This window comes from Alexandromys fortis, unplaced genomic scaffold, assembly GCF_014885135.2.
Source record: "Alexandromys fortis isolate MF-2015 unplaced genomic scaffold, M_Fortis_MF-2015_v1.1 scaffold_163, whole genome shotgun sequence".
Lineage (NCBI taxonomy): Eukaryota > Metazoa > Chordata > Mammalia > Rodentia > Cricetidae > Alexandromys > Alexandromys fortis.
Genome location: NW_026068085.1, coordinates 1,434,983 through 1,452,222, shown reverse-complemented (window position 1 = coordinate 1,452,222; position 17,240 = coordinate 1,434,983). Strand labels below are relative to the sequence as shown.

The 17,240-nt window shown below is 36.5% G+C and overlaps 1 protein-coding gene across 6 annotated transcripts in view; it reads left to right on the top strand.

Annotated features, from left to right (window-relative positions):
- Positions 1-17,240, top strand: part of Kiaa0825 (KIAA0825 ortholog) — a 414,990-nt gene that overhangs the window by 63,768 nt on the left and 333,982 nt on the right. For all 6 annotated transcript variants that reach the window (XR_007588753.1, XM_050122178.1, XM_050122180.1 and 3 more), the window contains exon 5: positions 1,105-1,774. Coding sequence is in view for 5 of the 6 variants with exons in the window: in XM_050122178.1 (XP_049978135.1) it covers positions 1,105-1,774 (670 nt within the window). In the remaining variant the exon portion in view is untranslated. The remainder of the gene's footprint in view (positions 1-1,104; positions 1,775-17,240) is intronic.

The following is a 17,240-nucleotide window of genomic DNA, read 5'->3' as shown; positions in this document are numbered from 1 at the left end:
TATCAGTGTCATAGAGTTTTCCTAATGAATAAGCCAGAGAATATATGGGAAAATGTTTTTTATATAACAAGATATAGATATTGGCTGTAATTATTAAAAATAGCACATTAAATGTGCATTGAAGTGCGTACTTAGAGTGAATGGGGGCCAATCCTGAATTATACATAATACCTGTTCTTTCCTTATCAATAAGAAATTTCGAAGCCAGGCTAACTTTTATGTCATTGGAGCCTTGCTTCCATTTGTTTTCTGATAAGCTTGTTTCTCCTTACAGAATAGGAACTAATTTCAGTAGTGGCTGAAATGGACTTAATTAGGAAAATCATCATGTGTGCAGAATGCAGTGCAGTTCAGAGTCCAAGGAGAAAGTCATTGGTTGTTCTTTTGTTATTCCTCTTACACTACCACTGTGTTCTACCAACACAGAAAGATTAAAGGAATAATTTTCTAATGTCTTTTGGGAAGCCTTTCTGATTTCTTTGTCCCAGTTTGAGTTAGTTATTTCTTTGGAGACAACAGAAATATTCTCATATTAATTTTTAAAGTAAAGATCTTTCTTAACATGATTGTCAGTAATGAATTTAAATGAAAGTTGAAATCTCCCAAAGAATTAAATTGTATTTCTCAGGATGGCAGCTATTGGTAACTCCTAGGCACCAACTATATTGAATTATTTTTTTCTAGAATTATCTTAATGATTTTTATTTTGTTTGAGGTTTTATAGTAAGTATATTCATTCAGGCATAAAAAGTATCTGCCAGGAATTAATTAAGACATGATCTTAATTTTATTTTATCTGAAGAACTCATTTTTTCCTAACAGCTCTATATTTAGTAATGTAGTTTTGCTACAGCTTGGTTACAGAGAATAGTGAGGGCTACAAGGTGCATGTGCAGAGGTGCAACTCAACAAATGGCCGGTCTATAGTGGTTAATACAATCTATACTGTCAGCAATGACTGAATCCTAAACACCTTACAAAACTATGTTGTGTATAGGACAGTCATTCTAAATTCTAATCAATTATGAAATTATGTGCTTAGAAATTATTTTTGTTATGCTCAGATTTAATTACGTGTCTAATGGTATCATTCACTTTTATCAGCAAGATGTATTGAATAATGAAGAAAATCAAGAAGAAATGATCCTGGATCTACTCTGGGACCTCTGCTGTCAGAGCAACATCTCATTCCTGTCACTCCTAGGTGGGACCTCTTTCTCTTTCCTCTCCAGGACATGTCTGCATTCTGTGGAAGATCACTCCTCTGTGGATGTGAAGTCTGTTTGGGATGATATACGATTACATCTTCGACGCTTCTTGGTGAGCAGGCTAGAAAGCCATACTGAGATCAACAATTCACAGCGAAGAATTGAACTGAAAAGTCAATGTGTGCAGCAGCTCCTCCTGCTCTACCCAGAATCAGAAGTGGTTGCCAAGTACCAAATCATACAAAAGAGACTGCTGGCTAAATTTCTGCAAAACTCCTTTCCTTCCTACAACAGAGATTCAGATTTAGAAGTAATTGCTCATGGATCCCAAAATACAATGCTCATGATATATTCAATGATAAAAGAGGATTTTAACATACTATGTGAAATTTTAGCTCCATCCTCAATGGCACAATTCATTAAAGAATCTTACCTGGATACAATTACTGAAGAAATGGCAAAAATTCTTGAAAATTTTTGTGAGCTGCAGTTCATAAAAAATGCTGTTCCTGTAGCTAAAACAGTCAAGAGCTCGAGCAAGCGCAGAGGAACCATGCGTGCTTCGGGTCAGTGATGCTCACATTTCTGTCTGATTTCACTCTGCCCTTTACATCTTTAACTTTCAGGCTCTCCTGTTGTTGGTACGTGGTTCAGTCCCATTGCAGGCTTCAAGATAAACCAGAAAATAAATGAGTGAGCTTTCAGCTCACATGTTCCCTTTTCTGTACGTGCAGTCATGGAAGTGTTTCATCTCTTGTTAAATTGTTAGTGATACTGAAACTGGAAGTCATATAAAAATGAAAGTATTAGCTGGAAGAAACGCATATGTGTGCATGCAAATATAAATGTATGTGCAAATCTATGTACAACAGAAGAGAATGAACTTTACTGTATCTTCTAAAAGCAGAACAGTATTACTTAAGAGGAGTTGTTGAAAATTGGTTTAAATTTACATTAACTAAAATTAGAAGTCAAAAAATTACATTTTAGTGAGGCAGTTATATTAAATATAAATTATAAATAGTTACCATAAAATATTTTTTAGTTGCTCAAGCAGTATAGCACCTTATGAAACACTTAATGTTTTCTCTATTTTGTATTACAAAATATAAATAAAATGACTTAAAATTTCTAATTTTATTCAGTTATTAATGAATAAAGAAAAGAAAAGAAAACACTATGATAAACTTTCTTTCTTTGGTGGAAACCAGTGGAGAAAAATAAAAATAAAAATGTGATTGTTTTATTATCAATTATGAAACATTAAGAATTTTTTATTTTTAAATGAGTTCCTAAACTATATTATTTAAGTATTTGAAAATTATCCACTGGTTAATTATTTGCCAGTTGACATTTTGCATGTCACTGTATATTTTACTTAAATTAATGTGATAGATACATTTTCAAGGAAGCCAACATCCTCCCGAAGTTCCAGTCTTCACTTCGGATGCTAACTCATACTGTTTAGCAGGTATGTTGGTTACCATTAAGACAAAGGTGACATTGCGGTCCTCTAACTCAACAACAATATCGTGGTGGGCCTATACCAAGCAAATATACTTTTATCTTATTGTTAACACATAATTTTGAAATACATTTTATGCCTGTGCATGCTTTTTAAAAATATTGTGTGTGTGTGTGTGTGTGTGTGTGTGTGTGTGTGTGTGTGTAAAATTTAAATCCTGTTTGCTTATAAAATTTTTTGTGTACAAAAGTTTTGTCTGGGCTAAGTACAGTTTATAGTGGAAGATAGGATAATTCAGTTGAAATGAGTCTTGGGCTGCTAGAGGCAAAGTATGTAACTCCACGTTAACACTGGGGTTGGAATTAGATCACACAAACCTAATTGCCTTGATCTGTCTCAAACACTGTTACCTGTATTCTCATAGTTGTCACTTTTAAATAGGTTCTTTCTATATTTTAGGCACTGTGCTGAGAATAGTTTACATACAGAAATAAATACTTATATTAACTCACTCTGGATTGTGACCAGTCAGGATTCCTGTCCACACCAAAGACTCCTATATAGGTTTGTGTGTGTGTGTGTGTGTGTGTGTGTGTGTGTGTGTGTTTTGTTTGTTTTGTATAACACCCGATTTCAACTGCCATACTATTGCACTGTGTCTCAAAGTATAGAATGAACTGTTCTGTCATCAGGAGTAGAAATTTCAAGCTTTCTTGGCCAAGTAGGCCACCTGACAATAATTTAGTTCAGCCTTATTGACTGTCTATCAAAGGATTCATTTAGTAGCAACCATGTTTAAGGTTATGAGGCAGACAGTAAATTAATAAGGAAACCAAATGAGTCCTTACTACATATAAGAAGCAGTAGCTTAACAGACCAGTCATGCTCTTGTTTCTTTCCAGAATTTGTTTATTAACAAATTACCACTTCAAGAAGCAACAGTAATTTGTATTCCTTTTGGAATACAATCTGGATTGACTACATGGGAAAGCATTATATTTAATATAATTATATTTCTCTATGATCACTGATATTTTGCTATTATACACTAGACTATAGAAAGAGCATTGCTTACGTAAAAAATTATTGGTTGAAATAGGGACTTGTATCATCTTACCTAATTCTAACTTCCTGATGTGGTGTTCAGTATCTTCACTGAACAAAGGGAAAACTGAGTAGAGATTTTAAGTAATAGCCTCCACTACACTCTATCCTGCACCCCTCACTGTGAGCACACTCCATCCTGCACCCCTCACTGTGAGCACACTCCATCCTGCATCCCTCACTGTGAGCACACTCCATCCTGCATCCCTCACTGTGAGCACACTCCATCCTGCATCCCTCACTGTGAGCACACTCCATCCTGCATCCCTCACTGTGACCACACTCCATCCTGCATCCCTCACTGTGAGCACACTCCATCCTGCATCCCTCACTGTGACCACACTCCATCCTGCATCCCTCACTGTGAGCACACTCCATCCTGCATCCCTCACTGTGACCACACTCCATCCTGCATCCCTCACTGTGACCACACTCCATCCTGCATCCCTCACTGTGAGCACACTCCATCCTGCACCCCTCACTGTGAGCACACTCCATCCTGCATCCCTCACTGTGAGCACACTCCATCCTGCATCCCTCACTGTGAGCACACTCCATCCTGCATCCCTCACTGTGAGCACACTCCATCCTGCACCCCTCACTGTGAGCACACTCCATCCTGCATCCCTCACTGTGAGCACACTCCATCCTGCATCCCTCACTGTGAGCACACTCCATCCTGCATCCCTCACTGTGAGCACACTCCATCCTGCACCCCTCAGCGTGACCACACTCCATCCTGCATCCCTCACTGTGAGCACACTCCATCCTATATCACGTATTTTAATTGTCTGATTCTTCTCATTGTCAGTGCAGTCACTGTTCGACTCTTCTTCACACTGGGCTGCATTTCTTATTGAAAAGAACACAACTCCATTCTGAAATTCTTTTGTTTTGGTTCCTCTTTTGCAGTCTATTAATGTAGTGTGAGATTTGTTTGTTTGCTATAGTCTTGTCCACATAAATACCTCTAGGTCCTTTATGCGCTAGGACAGTTTGGCCCTACTGAGTTTTTTTCACATTTAGTCTACGAATCATCTCTGTTACTTGAGCATTAAATAAAGTGATTACTCTTTGCCATGATATCATGATATATACTTTTGAACAGTTTTTCATATTTTATGTGAGGGAAAGCTGAGACCAGGAGAAGTAATATTCTCATAGCTACACAGCTACTAAGTCACAGAAAGGAGCTTCCCTTGTTTTACAATGATTCCCTCTGTCCCTCGCTCCTTTTTTCTTCTTTCTTTTCTTTTTCTCCAGTACTGGAGTAAACACAGGGCCTTGCACATGTTAGGCACATACTCTACTACTGAGCTTCAGATCAGGCCTTGATGTATTATCCTGACATGCCACAAGCCCATCTGTCAAAACCAGCACGAAACACTGTAATTCATATAGCAAAAAGAATTATTTGCCAAACACTTTAACATTTTGTTTCCATTATCACGTTTCTGGCTCTGTATACTACTCAGTAAGTGTTCTTGCTTTTCTTTTTTTTTTTTAGATTTTTTTCATCTTTTTATTAGACAAATTGGCATACATGGAAAATGTATCGTGTATTAAACCCATAGAGTTAAAATATTCAAATTGAGTTTGTACAATGATTATGAGCACTTGTCCCCCAGTTTTTTATATCGTAGTACTATTTTGAGGGGAAATACTGGTATATGTACCTTGTTTGCAATTAGTTTGTATTAAGAAGGTAAACAGTACAATTTGATTGTAAGTCAGTTTTTCTGGCTTTGACAGACTGATGCGGCCCCTTGCTTTATGACCCCCACTAAGTCATTAACCTTGCAGTGTTTGGAAGACTCGCATTAAATAATATATGAAGATCCTTAGAAGTCTAAACTCTTTCTGATTCTACAACAGTATTATACGCCTACAGTTTGACACCGAGAATAACCAAATTTGTTCTTTACAGACAGAGATAGATTAACTGGCTAAGTATATAGCTTTGAGTGTCACATAGAAGATGCAAAAGACTTCTACAATATCTCTCTCTGGGAGATCTGGTTTCCCTTAAGCAAAACCTAGGATTCGCAGCATGCAAACTGCCATTCTCATGCCTTTGTATTTGTGATAGGAGGGAGCGTGGAAAACTAGTGGACAATAAGCAAAACTCAAAGCAGAGTTTCTTCATTTAACTTTTGTCTTCAAATATTCCTAGTAATTTACTTTTTTGTCTTCCCTTTTATTTCATTACCATGTTTGCTTCATGTTTAGTCTTGAGGGCTTTTTAGTAGAAGGGTTTTTAAACTTCTCTGGGCCATCCCATCAGCAAATCAAAAGAGGATTGATTGTCTTTCTCTTTAGGGGCATTCAGCCACCAACATCTTCCCTTCTGTACATCTCTTCACAGTAGGTGTTCACCAAGGAACCAGTCGACAGTCAAATGATCAACCTAGACTTAAATCTACTTGTCTGTATTTATCCTCTTTAGAGAAGACTGGATCAAATAAGAACTTCATGAGATTTACAGTAGGGTTTTGTATGTTCCAAGTTATTAGCTGTTCTAATTCTGCAGTTTTGTTTTTTGTTGTTGTTTTATTTTCAAGACAAGTTTTTCTGCTTAGCCCTGTCTGTCCTGCAACTTGCTCTGTAGACCAGGCTGTCCTCAAATTCACAGGGGTCTTCACCTCCCAGGTGCTGGGATTAATGGTGTGTTCCAGCATGAGTTTTGATAAAACAAAAATAACTTAGAGTATATTTTACAGAAATTACTTAATGAAGTATAAGATTTCCAGAATACAAATGCAAAATTATATTTGTTGATGTTTTCTCTTTGATCATTTTCATTTTCCTTAGTACCTATCTACAAATATGTAAAGTCACTCATAGAGTAACACTTTCTACGTGTGTTTTTATCCTACATGTGCAACCCTAACCCTTTCTGCACTGCTAGAACGTTTGATTCTTAATGCATCCCTGAAATGTTGAGTGTTACTCCTGTTTCATCTACACAGAACCCAAGATCTTAAGATGTCAATTACTTTGTCATAATATTCAAATTTATTATGACAAACCTGATACTACTGTCCTTTATTGAATTAATTGGTTTGTAAGACAGAAAACTTTTAAAATGTAAAGATAGTTTTTATTTTAACTACTTCATATGCACTGGTTTCTCTGTGTACAGACTTGAGCAGTATCCAGTTTGGAACTGTGACAGTAGTGATGTGGCAAGTCACGCTATCGATGCTCATACTGGGAAACAATCTAGAAATAAAATTCAGTTTTGCTCTAAAAGGAAAATATTACTTTTATTTTTTTTACTTACTATGTATAAGGTATCTGGATGGCGAATCTAATTTTATTCCAAGAGATGCAAATAGACAATTGTTTGAGATTCAATCCAAGATTTTAGCTAAAAGTAACTAATATATTGAAATAGTTGATAACTTCTTGCCAGTTTTGAAATTCATTTTGTCACTGATATATTAATAATACCATTAGTTAACATTATTCTTATATAAGGCTTGGACCTTTTTTTTTTTTTTTTTGAGACAGGGTTTCCCTGGCTGTCATGGAACTCACTCTGTAGATCAGGCTGGCCTCCAGCTCAGAGATTCACCTGCCTCTAACTCCAGAGTGCTGGGATTAAAGTCGTGTGCCACCACTGCCCTGGTGAACATTTTTTGCTTTCTTTGATTTATTTTTGTTGTTCTACCACCCAGAAATTACAGTGTTCAGCAATTCCAGACAATGTTTTGTGGGTGAAAAATGTTGCAATACTACTACATTCAGAAGTGAAATTTCCTCCTAGGATGTTTCAAAGCTTCGTAAGAAACAGTTTTATTCAACAACCAGTTCTTAACACTAAGGAAATCCTTATGTGTGTAAGATTTATGACTGTGATGGGAAGTGTGTTGTATTTGTGTGGAGGGCGTAGCATGTAAGTTATATAGTCTCCAGGTACTTTTGCTTTCTGGTCACCTAACTTTCTCTGGTCAGTGTTGTCCAGACAGAAGGCCGAGACAGAAATGGGGAAGCAGTTGTAAAGTGAGTTTAAGTCATAGGTATGCCCCTGTCTAGCAAATATCAGCAAGCACTAAAGTTCATTCAGTTTTCGTCTGCTCCCTCCCTCTTTGTAATACTTGTTTGTTCTCCCTAATGGTATAAAGACAGCTGTACTGCTAATTTTTAAAACTGTGGTGTTCCAACACTGTAAGTAGACAGTCAAAATGACTCATTCTGAGATTTGTATACCTTATCACAATTTACTGTTTCTAAAAAATAAAAATCACTTTATTGTATTGAATGTGCAAATAAAAATCACACCACTAGATTAACATAGCCACTTGAACAAACACCCAGAACCAAAGTCTATAGGACTAAAAGAGCTTCACCTACACTTTTATGATTTTTCTATCAAGTATATTCTTTTTTTATTTTTTATTTATTTATTTATTTTTATTTTTCCACTCAAAAATTTACACTTACTCCCCCCTCTCATTCCCCTCCCACTCCCCCTTCTTCCTCCCCCTCCCTGTTTAAGAGAGGGCAAGGAACCTTCCCCTTTGAGAAGTCCAAGGCCCTCCCCCCATATCCAGGCCTAGGGAGCTGTGCATCCATATAGACTAGGGTCCTAAAAAGCCAGAACATGCAGTAGAAACAAGTCCTAGTGCCTTTATCAATGGCTTCTGAGTCAGCCCCCATTGTCAGCCACATTCAGTGTCCAGTTTGATCACATGCTCATTCAGTCCCGGTGCAGCTGGATTTGGTGAGCTCCCATTAGAACAGGCACACTGTCTCAGTGGGTGGACCAACCCCTTGTGGTCCAGACTTTCTTGCTTGTCTTCTCCCTCCCTCTGCCTTTCAACTGGACCTTGGGAGCTCAGTCCCTTGCTCTGATGAGGGTCTGTTGCGGGAGGTCCTTCCGCCCCTCCAACCAATAGCTGCTGAGATACCAGCCCATTGGGGCGTGGTTTCTCTCCCTTTAAAAAACCGGCTACTTCCTCTGCTCTCCTGCTCCACCAACCACTAGATTCCCTTTCTGGTTGCGCAGAGGGCTGTTGTCTGGGACGATGATCTGTAAGTTTTTTCTTCTTTAAATAAATACCACTCTATTAATCATAATTCCAAACTGGTGTGGCATTGTTCGTGACTTACGCCTTCAAGGGTCTCTGTCTCTATCTCCATCCGTTGCCAGACGAAGATTCTATGGTGATTTGAGATAATCATCAGTGTGATAGTGGGGCAAGGACAGTTCATGCTCCCTTTCCTCTACTGCCCAAGGACCTAGCTGGGGACATCCCCGTGGACACATGGGATCCCCTTTAGAGCCAAGTCTCTTACCAACCCTAAAATGGCTTCCTTAATGTAGATATCTTCTTCCCTGGTGCTTTATCTGCCCTCCTCCATTTCCACCATCCCCTTCCTCCAACCCACCCCCCACCCCCATGCTCCCAACTTTTGCCCTACAATCTTGTTTGCTTCAAATTTCCATGAGGATCTATATATGTTTTTCTTTGGGTTCACCTTGTAATTTGGCTTCTCTAGGCTTAATGTCCTTTGTTTATGGCTAGAGTCCACTAATGAGTGAGTACATACCATATTCATCTTTTTGGGTTTGGGTTATCACACTCAGTAAAGTGTTTTCTATTTCCATCCATTTGCATGCAAAATTCAAGATGTCGTTGTTTTTTACCGCTGAGTAGAACTCTAATGTGTATATATTCCACACTTTCTTTATCCATTCTTCCATTGAGGGGCATCTAGGTTGTGTCCAGGTTCTGGCTATTACAAATAATACTGCTATGAACATAGTTGAACAAATGCTTTTGTAGTATGATTGGGTCTCTCTTGGGTATATTCCCAAGAGTGGTATTGCTGGATCCTGAGGTAGGTTGACTCCCAGTTTCCTGAGAAACCACCATATTGATTTCCAAAGTGGTTGCACAAGTTTGCATTCCCACTAGCAATGGATGAGTGTTCCCCTTACTCCACATCCTCTCCAGCATAAGCTATTTTTGTCTCTGCTACTGGTGTTATACATAGGAGGTGGTCTCCTGTACCCATGTGTTGCAGTCTACTTCCCACTTTCTCTTCTATGAGGTTCAGTGTGGTCAGATTTATATTGAGGTCTTTAATTCATTTGGACTTGAGTTTTGTGCATGGTGATAGATATGGATCTATTTTCATTTTTCTACACGTTGACATCCAGTTATGCCAAGACCATTTGTTGAAGATGTCTAGTATATTCTTATACACATATCCATCACACAAAAAATCAAAACCTAACCAAAATCAACGACAAACAAAATCACAAAAGATCCCTAACAGTTAACACTAGACAATCAATTAGCTTCCTCCTGACTAGTATGTTTTATACTAACAACTAGTGGTTAGTATCTAGAAAAGTATTTAAATAAATATTCAAAAAGGAAACTTAATAAGCACACAAACCCACACTTCTTTTTAGAATAAAATCATTTTAGCTATGGCCTGAGATTTTTAGTGATTTTTCTTATCCATAGCAGTCTTTATGATGGAAATCATATTGGTAAAGTCTACATTTTGTTATAACATTTTTGTTGTAATTATTGATAACTATGAAAATCTTAGGCCATCAGCATTGCATCTATGAAGTCAAGTATTTAATATAAGACATTTGTCTGAAATTAGGAAATGTCTTAGTTCTTCCAGATTACAAACACCAAGCAGATAACAAAAATACCATAAAGTTGATTTGGGGTATTCTTAACCAAAAATTATTATTTGTCAAAGTTTCAGAGACTGGCAAGTCTGAGATCAGGGGTCCAGCAGATGCGATGAAGTCTAGTGGGCTCTCTTTTTCGGGTTCTTCTTGCGTTAAGGAACTCTCTGAGCTGTTTTGTTTTGTTTTAGAGCAATAATCCTGGGATCACCTTCAGAGGTTCTACCTTCAAACGCTATCACCCTGGGGTTAGGACTTCCAGCTATGAGTTGAGGGGTTGTGGATGCATGCCTTTACCTCAGAGTGGGAAAACGTGTGTCTTTACCCCTGAACTGTTGAAATAGCTTTTCTAAAATGAGATTTTCTGACTGTGAACTGATCTCTTTGTGGAAGTTTACAAATGCCAAACTGGTTATATTGAGTTAAGGACACACTCAGAAATGAGTGATAATGCTAAACACTGTGCAAAATGTTCAACTGTCTTAAGGATTTCCAGTCAGTCCTTGTGTTTACACGTATATTTTAAAGTTACTACTGGCATTACAAGAACACTCATAAGGACTTTGATGATTGCACTACCTAAATAGAGATCTAAAGTCACACATGTAAAGACATGAAAAGTTATGTCAAATTGTAGAGTAGTGTGTTTTTATTCAATCCAAAGCTAAACCGAGCAGCACTTGTTGACAGCTTCTTCTCGGCATGAAACACAAATAGAAGAGTATTTTACTCCACTATAGTTGAATCTATTTTGTAACCACATTGATGAGCTCAGAATAGCAAGGAAGTCCACATCCAAGATGGGACTCTATTACAACCATTGGAATTCTGTGTTGTCAGTGAAACATAAGAGTAAATAATTTGAAGTTTTGTGTAACTTTCTGTAACATGGACATAACCAAAACTTGAGAATAAATGTCATTATTTTGTCCCCCAAGGTAGAAAAATTTTAAGCTTAAATTTTAGGGGTTACATTTCCATTAGCCAAAGGAATAATGCAGTTGGTGATTGAATTGAACACTTGGGTTTGTGACATAGCCACTGCTGAAAAGAACTGTTAGTGACCTCCAAACATATGGCTGTCATCGGAGGATGCTGGAGTGTGAAGATGTTTTAATGCTGCCTTTTATCTTCTTACCCCAAACTGCACTAATACTAATTACTCTGATAAAGCTGCTTCTTGTGATGCAGTCAGTAATCATCCAGCTATTTGAGGAGTGAATTCTTTGAAGGGATATTTTCCATTATCATGCTCAGAATTCTATAAAATTCATGGGAATAGTGAGTGGAGCCCAGAACCTACAATGGAATAAAATGACACAACTAAAGACCCTGCAGATTTAATAACCAAAGTCACGTATAGAGCTAAAATCTTTGCAAATTTATAGCAGCTTTCTATGTTTAATGAAAACTGATATCTCATATGTTCTTTATAAAACTCAAAGGCAACAAAAGGAAAAGCACAGATCTATATTTTCAGGGGAAATATTTTTAGAGACTTGAGTTACAGAAGAATATGTCCTTTGACATTTTGTCTTTATGTTTTTTTTAAGAATAGAGTTTATAAAGATAAATCTCTACTTAAAAAAAAAGAATAGAGTTTATTTAGGATTTCATAATGATGGGGAAGATATGGTAACAGGTGTCTGGAGCATGGTTCTGAGTGGTCACATCTCCAGCCACTTGCAGGAAGTAGAGAGTGGGAGCTGGGAAGGACAAGTCTGTCAGCCCCAAAAAATCTACCCCAGGAGATGTATTCCGTCCAGCAAGGGTCTGCCTCCTAAAGCTACTATAACCGTTGCAAACTATCACACCAGCTGGGAACCAAGTGTTCAAATCTGTAACCTATGGGCTGTGTTTATTATTCCAACCATGAGGTATTTTATGCATTGCTTTTTTAGCATTTTCAAAAGGAAAAAGAGGATATAAAATGTATGTATCAATAGAGAATAACTGCAAATGGTTAATCCATTCTTTTTGGTGATATAAAAGCAAGAAGGAAATGTGTGATGGACATCTGGAAATGTCACACATTTTAAATTTTTTCTTGGATTGAAAATAGACTTTTTGATTGATATATTTTGATTGTTGTTTCCCCAACCCAAACTATTTGAGTTTCCTATCCACTTCTACTCATATCTGGATCCACACTCTTGCTGTCTTTCATCAGAAAACTAACAAACAGCTAAAAAATAATAACTAAATAAATCCAGAACAGGACAAAACAAACTCAGAAATAGAAGAAAAGGAGCCAAAGAAATAGCACAAGAAACACAGACATACCTTCACACACACAGGAATCCCATAAAAATCACATACTTAAAAACAGAGCTGAAAAATAGGAAATTGAAGAGTATTCAAGTATGAATCTATGTGAATTTGATTTTCATAGTTTGTTATTTTTTTTTTAATTACACTCTGATGTTTCGGGTCCACAGAAGCATACAGAATTGGACAGGTATTTGAAAACATCAACCTCCTGGTCGGCTTATGTCACCATATCCTTATGTCCTTGACTGCTGCTCTAAGGTTCTGTCGTCTTCTATCAGCAGAGAGTACCTGTGATCAGTATATCTGATAAACTTGTCAATGCCTCTTTAAAGCAGGATTCCCCAACCTATTCAGTTCTGACCTCACTGTTTCATTCCAAGTATCATCTTGATAAGACAGAACGATGTCACAGGCAGCTGCGTGTCAGTTCTGTCTACAACTAATTTGTGCAGGAAAAAATTAAATCAGGAGGTAAATTATTTCATGATTGCTCATTCCCTACAGAGTTGGGCATCATTCTGAAGAAAATATCAAATAATTGGTTTCCGTCCTTGTCAGACACATGCAATTCCCTTTTCTAATGGCTGTGTGTAGTAGCACTAGGCCTCAAGGGTCAGCAAGGAACTGGAAATAGCTTAGTGCCGGGCACAGCAGTGGAGGGCTGAAGCACACAGGAAATGAAGTGGCAATAAGTGCAATCCATAGGGGAAATGTGCTGCACTCGCAGTTTAATGCCTTGGTTCAGAGTCTGGCAGGAAGCCATGAAGCAATTGTTTACCTTTTTTGTCAGCATCTACATCTGTTCTGTTTTGTAAACATCACTTAGCTCTCTGTCGGTAAATGCTAAAATCAATAACAACTGCTAGGGGACTTCCCACCCCTCCTTTTCCTATTCTTTAACAAGTGCACACTACAAGCTATGTTTACCTTAGATTAACAAGGAAGAGACATTAACAGGGTCAAAGAGATTTGGTTGAGAACATTTTATAGCTTCTCGGGTCTACAGTAATTAAAACTGATTTGAATGTATTTTGTAACCTATCTAAATTAAACTGTTAAAAAATGCTAGCATGCCCATAATGAAGTTGATTTTTTTTATTATTATCTAAGTACTGAGTGTAGAAAACTGTTGGCACCGATTGTAATAATTTAGTTCTGCAATATTCTGTATTACAGCTGCTGTGCAGAAATATTCAGTTGCCTTTTGCAATTTTAGGGAATTAGTGGTTATTTCTAGCTGTACTAATATTTAAACATGCAGTTAGCAAAGAAAGAAAAGAAGAGTAAGGAAACAAAGAAAGAAAATTATACACCATAGCTTAGAAAGGTCATTTTGTGACTAGTGCCTAGAAATGAAGTAATGTATCATTGGTAAGTGTAGAGTGCTTACGGAAGGGCTTTTAAGTTCACTGTATTCAGGAGAGATGGAGCGGATGAATGTCTTCATGAATGCAGGATGGCTACAGTTGCAGAGGAGTCATGTCAAAGTTATACCTAGATCAGAGGAAAATATTGATGCTAATAATTATGCATTTTTCCAGTTTCTACTTGGCAGGCTACTCAGTGCATTTCCCACGTTCACATATGTTATAAACTCTTGTTCATCCTGTGTGCAGCTACTTTCATATTTGATTTAGCCTAGTTTCAATTTCAGATTTTTTAAACTATTTATTTGTATGATAGACATTAAACCTTAGACTTTGGGGATTCTTTGGGTTTTTGTTCCTTGTTTTTTTGTTGATCACATTGTCACTGAATGCAGGTTGGCCTTGTGCTTACAGTCATTCTCCTGCATCAGCCTCCCAAGTGATGGAGTCCATCATGTGCTGACACACTCTTTATACATGACTATTTAAACCTTTGATTGGATTATTATTAACCACAGTTAAATTTTTGGAATGATTTGATAATGTAAACAAATGAAAATTTGCCTTCTCTTGCCTTAATAATTTTTATGTGTACATTCTTGGTATGAATTCTGTTTCCAAAAAAAAATCCTTTTTCAACATTTTTTTCCATTGTTGCTAGAAGTCAAACTGTGGGCCTTTTAATTACACTTGACACACACATATACATAATACATATATATATACATATGTATATTATGTATAAATATGTATAGATATGTGTGTATGTGTGTGTTCAAACATTGAGCTACATCTCCAGCCCTTTCTCGATTTTCTTAACTTTTTTTTTAACTATTTCTTATATCTAAATTATTATATTGGTTACTTTTGTACTTTTTCATTATTTCTTATAAGCAATTTAACCAGAATAATGTTTGAGGATTTGTCTTTATTACCCCTGTTGAAGTCATAAAGGACTTTGGCTACATGTCATTTTTGTGTGTATAATCTTTTATTTGGCCTCTGTCATTGTTTTATATATTAGTCAGTATATGATATTGAACATGCAGCCTCAAAATCTGTGCACATTTGAACTTCATCATTATCACATAGATGTTTTGCTGCCACTCATCATGAGAATAGTCCATGTTACACAAAATTTTAGCATAATTTGTATGGCTTCATCTGAATGAAGTGTTGGAGAGTAGGAAGGTACTTTCCTTAGTAAGTGTCATTATAGATAAAGAACCTAATTTATTAATATATTATTACATTATTAATTTATTAATATATATGTTATGTACATAACATAGTAACGTTTGAGGATTCGGTAAAAATGAAATTATATTAGGAGTCAGGGGAGACGGCTTAGACTATCAAGTGTGCAAACCTTATTTTAGTTTCTGTTTGCTAGCATGGGACAACAGAGTCACATGGAAACAGGCAGGAGGATCCCTTGGGGCACTGGCCTGGCAATACAGCCTAATGGGTGGACATGAGGGGCGGCAAGAGATGCTATCCCAAAAGTAAGGAGAAAACAGATTGAGGAAAACACCCAGCACCAACCTGTGGCCTTCATGCTCACTTGCAAACACATTCACACATAGACACATAAACACATAAATACACACATATACACAAAAGAAATAACATTGATCTTTATTATATTCACTCATGCCCAGTCAAGAAAAGAAAATATATTTTAACAGGTAGATGGGTTTTTTTGTTTGTTTGTTTGTTTGTTTTTCCAATTGGAAAAGCATGGACAAAGCTTAGGAACTAACTTTGATCTTTTGTAATGGCTTTCCTTGGCAAGGGCTGCCTTTATCTCTGTACAAATTTAAGATTTAATTCCTAATATTTGTATTTTAACTGCCTTCATATCCTAAGGAATGTATATTTCATCTTTGTTATCAAATATTAAATATCCCACCAAACTTTAATCATTTAGTATACAAGTTTTTAAATGATTAAAATTTTCTTATCAGAGGTAAAAATATTTTAGTTTTAAGAATAATCCAGGTGGCTATGTTATGTCAGCAGTGAAGTTAACTCTCTCTTATCAGCTTTCAAGATGTTGAGTGGCACACAGAGTGTAGCCTGTTATACTATGCAGGGCACTCACGTAGCATGTGAATATTATTCTATGGTTAATAAGCTAGTTGGAAAAATGATTATTAGGCAGAGTTTTGCTGGAGTAGGTGAAGGCAACAGCTATTATTCCCTCACAAAGGGAAAATCGGGTGTTCATTAGCCGGTTATGCAGTGTCCAATAGTAGTTAGAGCATGGGAAATATCTTCTGTTGGGAAGCCAATGCTACTTGGGAGCAATGGTCAGCAAATTAGTTCATAGTAACTAACCAAACGTATGTTTGCTATATCCATAAGGAATGTTAAAAATTGTAAGAGTAAGTTATTGAACATCATAACAAAGACTTCTGAATCTAAATCTTAACGTGTAATCACCTTAAAATATTCTAGTAAATTATTGTTACATTTGATGCATGGCTGGTTAAATGTGGTATGTATCATTAATTTTATCTTTTTCTTTTAAAACATATTTTCCTACTTTTTTGGCTCAAGATGAATAATGTAAAAAATGTAGCAATTTTTATATTAATTTTAAAATTTGATGTAATTGTCAAATGAAAATAGTCTTTATTTTCTTATATTGGAACATTTAATCTTTATTGTGAAATGAAGGAGCTTGTATATTTTATGTTCTTAGTTATTACATAATATTTATTAAATCTTGAAAATTGTGGCTAAGTATGGTGCCTCACACCACCTATAATCACAGTGAAGAATGAGGATTGCTTCAAATTCTAGAATAGTTTGTGCTACATGTGACTTTCAGGCCAGCCTGGTGTACAGAGTAAAACACGCTCATTAAATAGAAGAAACAGAAAATGAACAGGGGAAATTGCCCTTTAAGTGTAAGTTGATATTTCTGTGTAGATAAATAGATGATAGATTGATTAAAGATAAATAATAGGTAGGGGTGAGTAGATAAAAGATAAAGACGATGATATAGAGATAGATAGATAGATAGATAGATAGATAGATAGATAGATAGATAGATAGATAGATAGATGATACATGGATCGATGAATGGACAATTAACATTTTAAAACCAGACTCGCTGAACATAGCGGACAATGAGGTCTACTGAGAACTCAAGAACA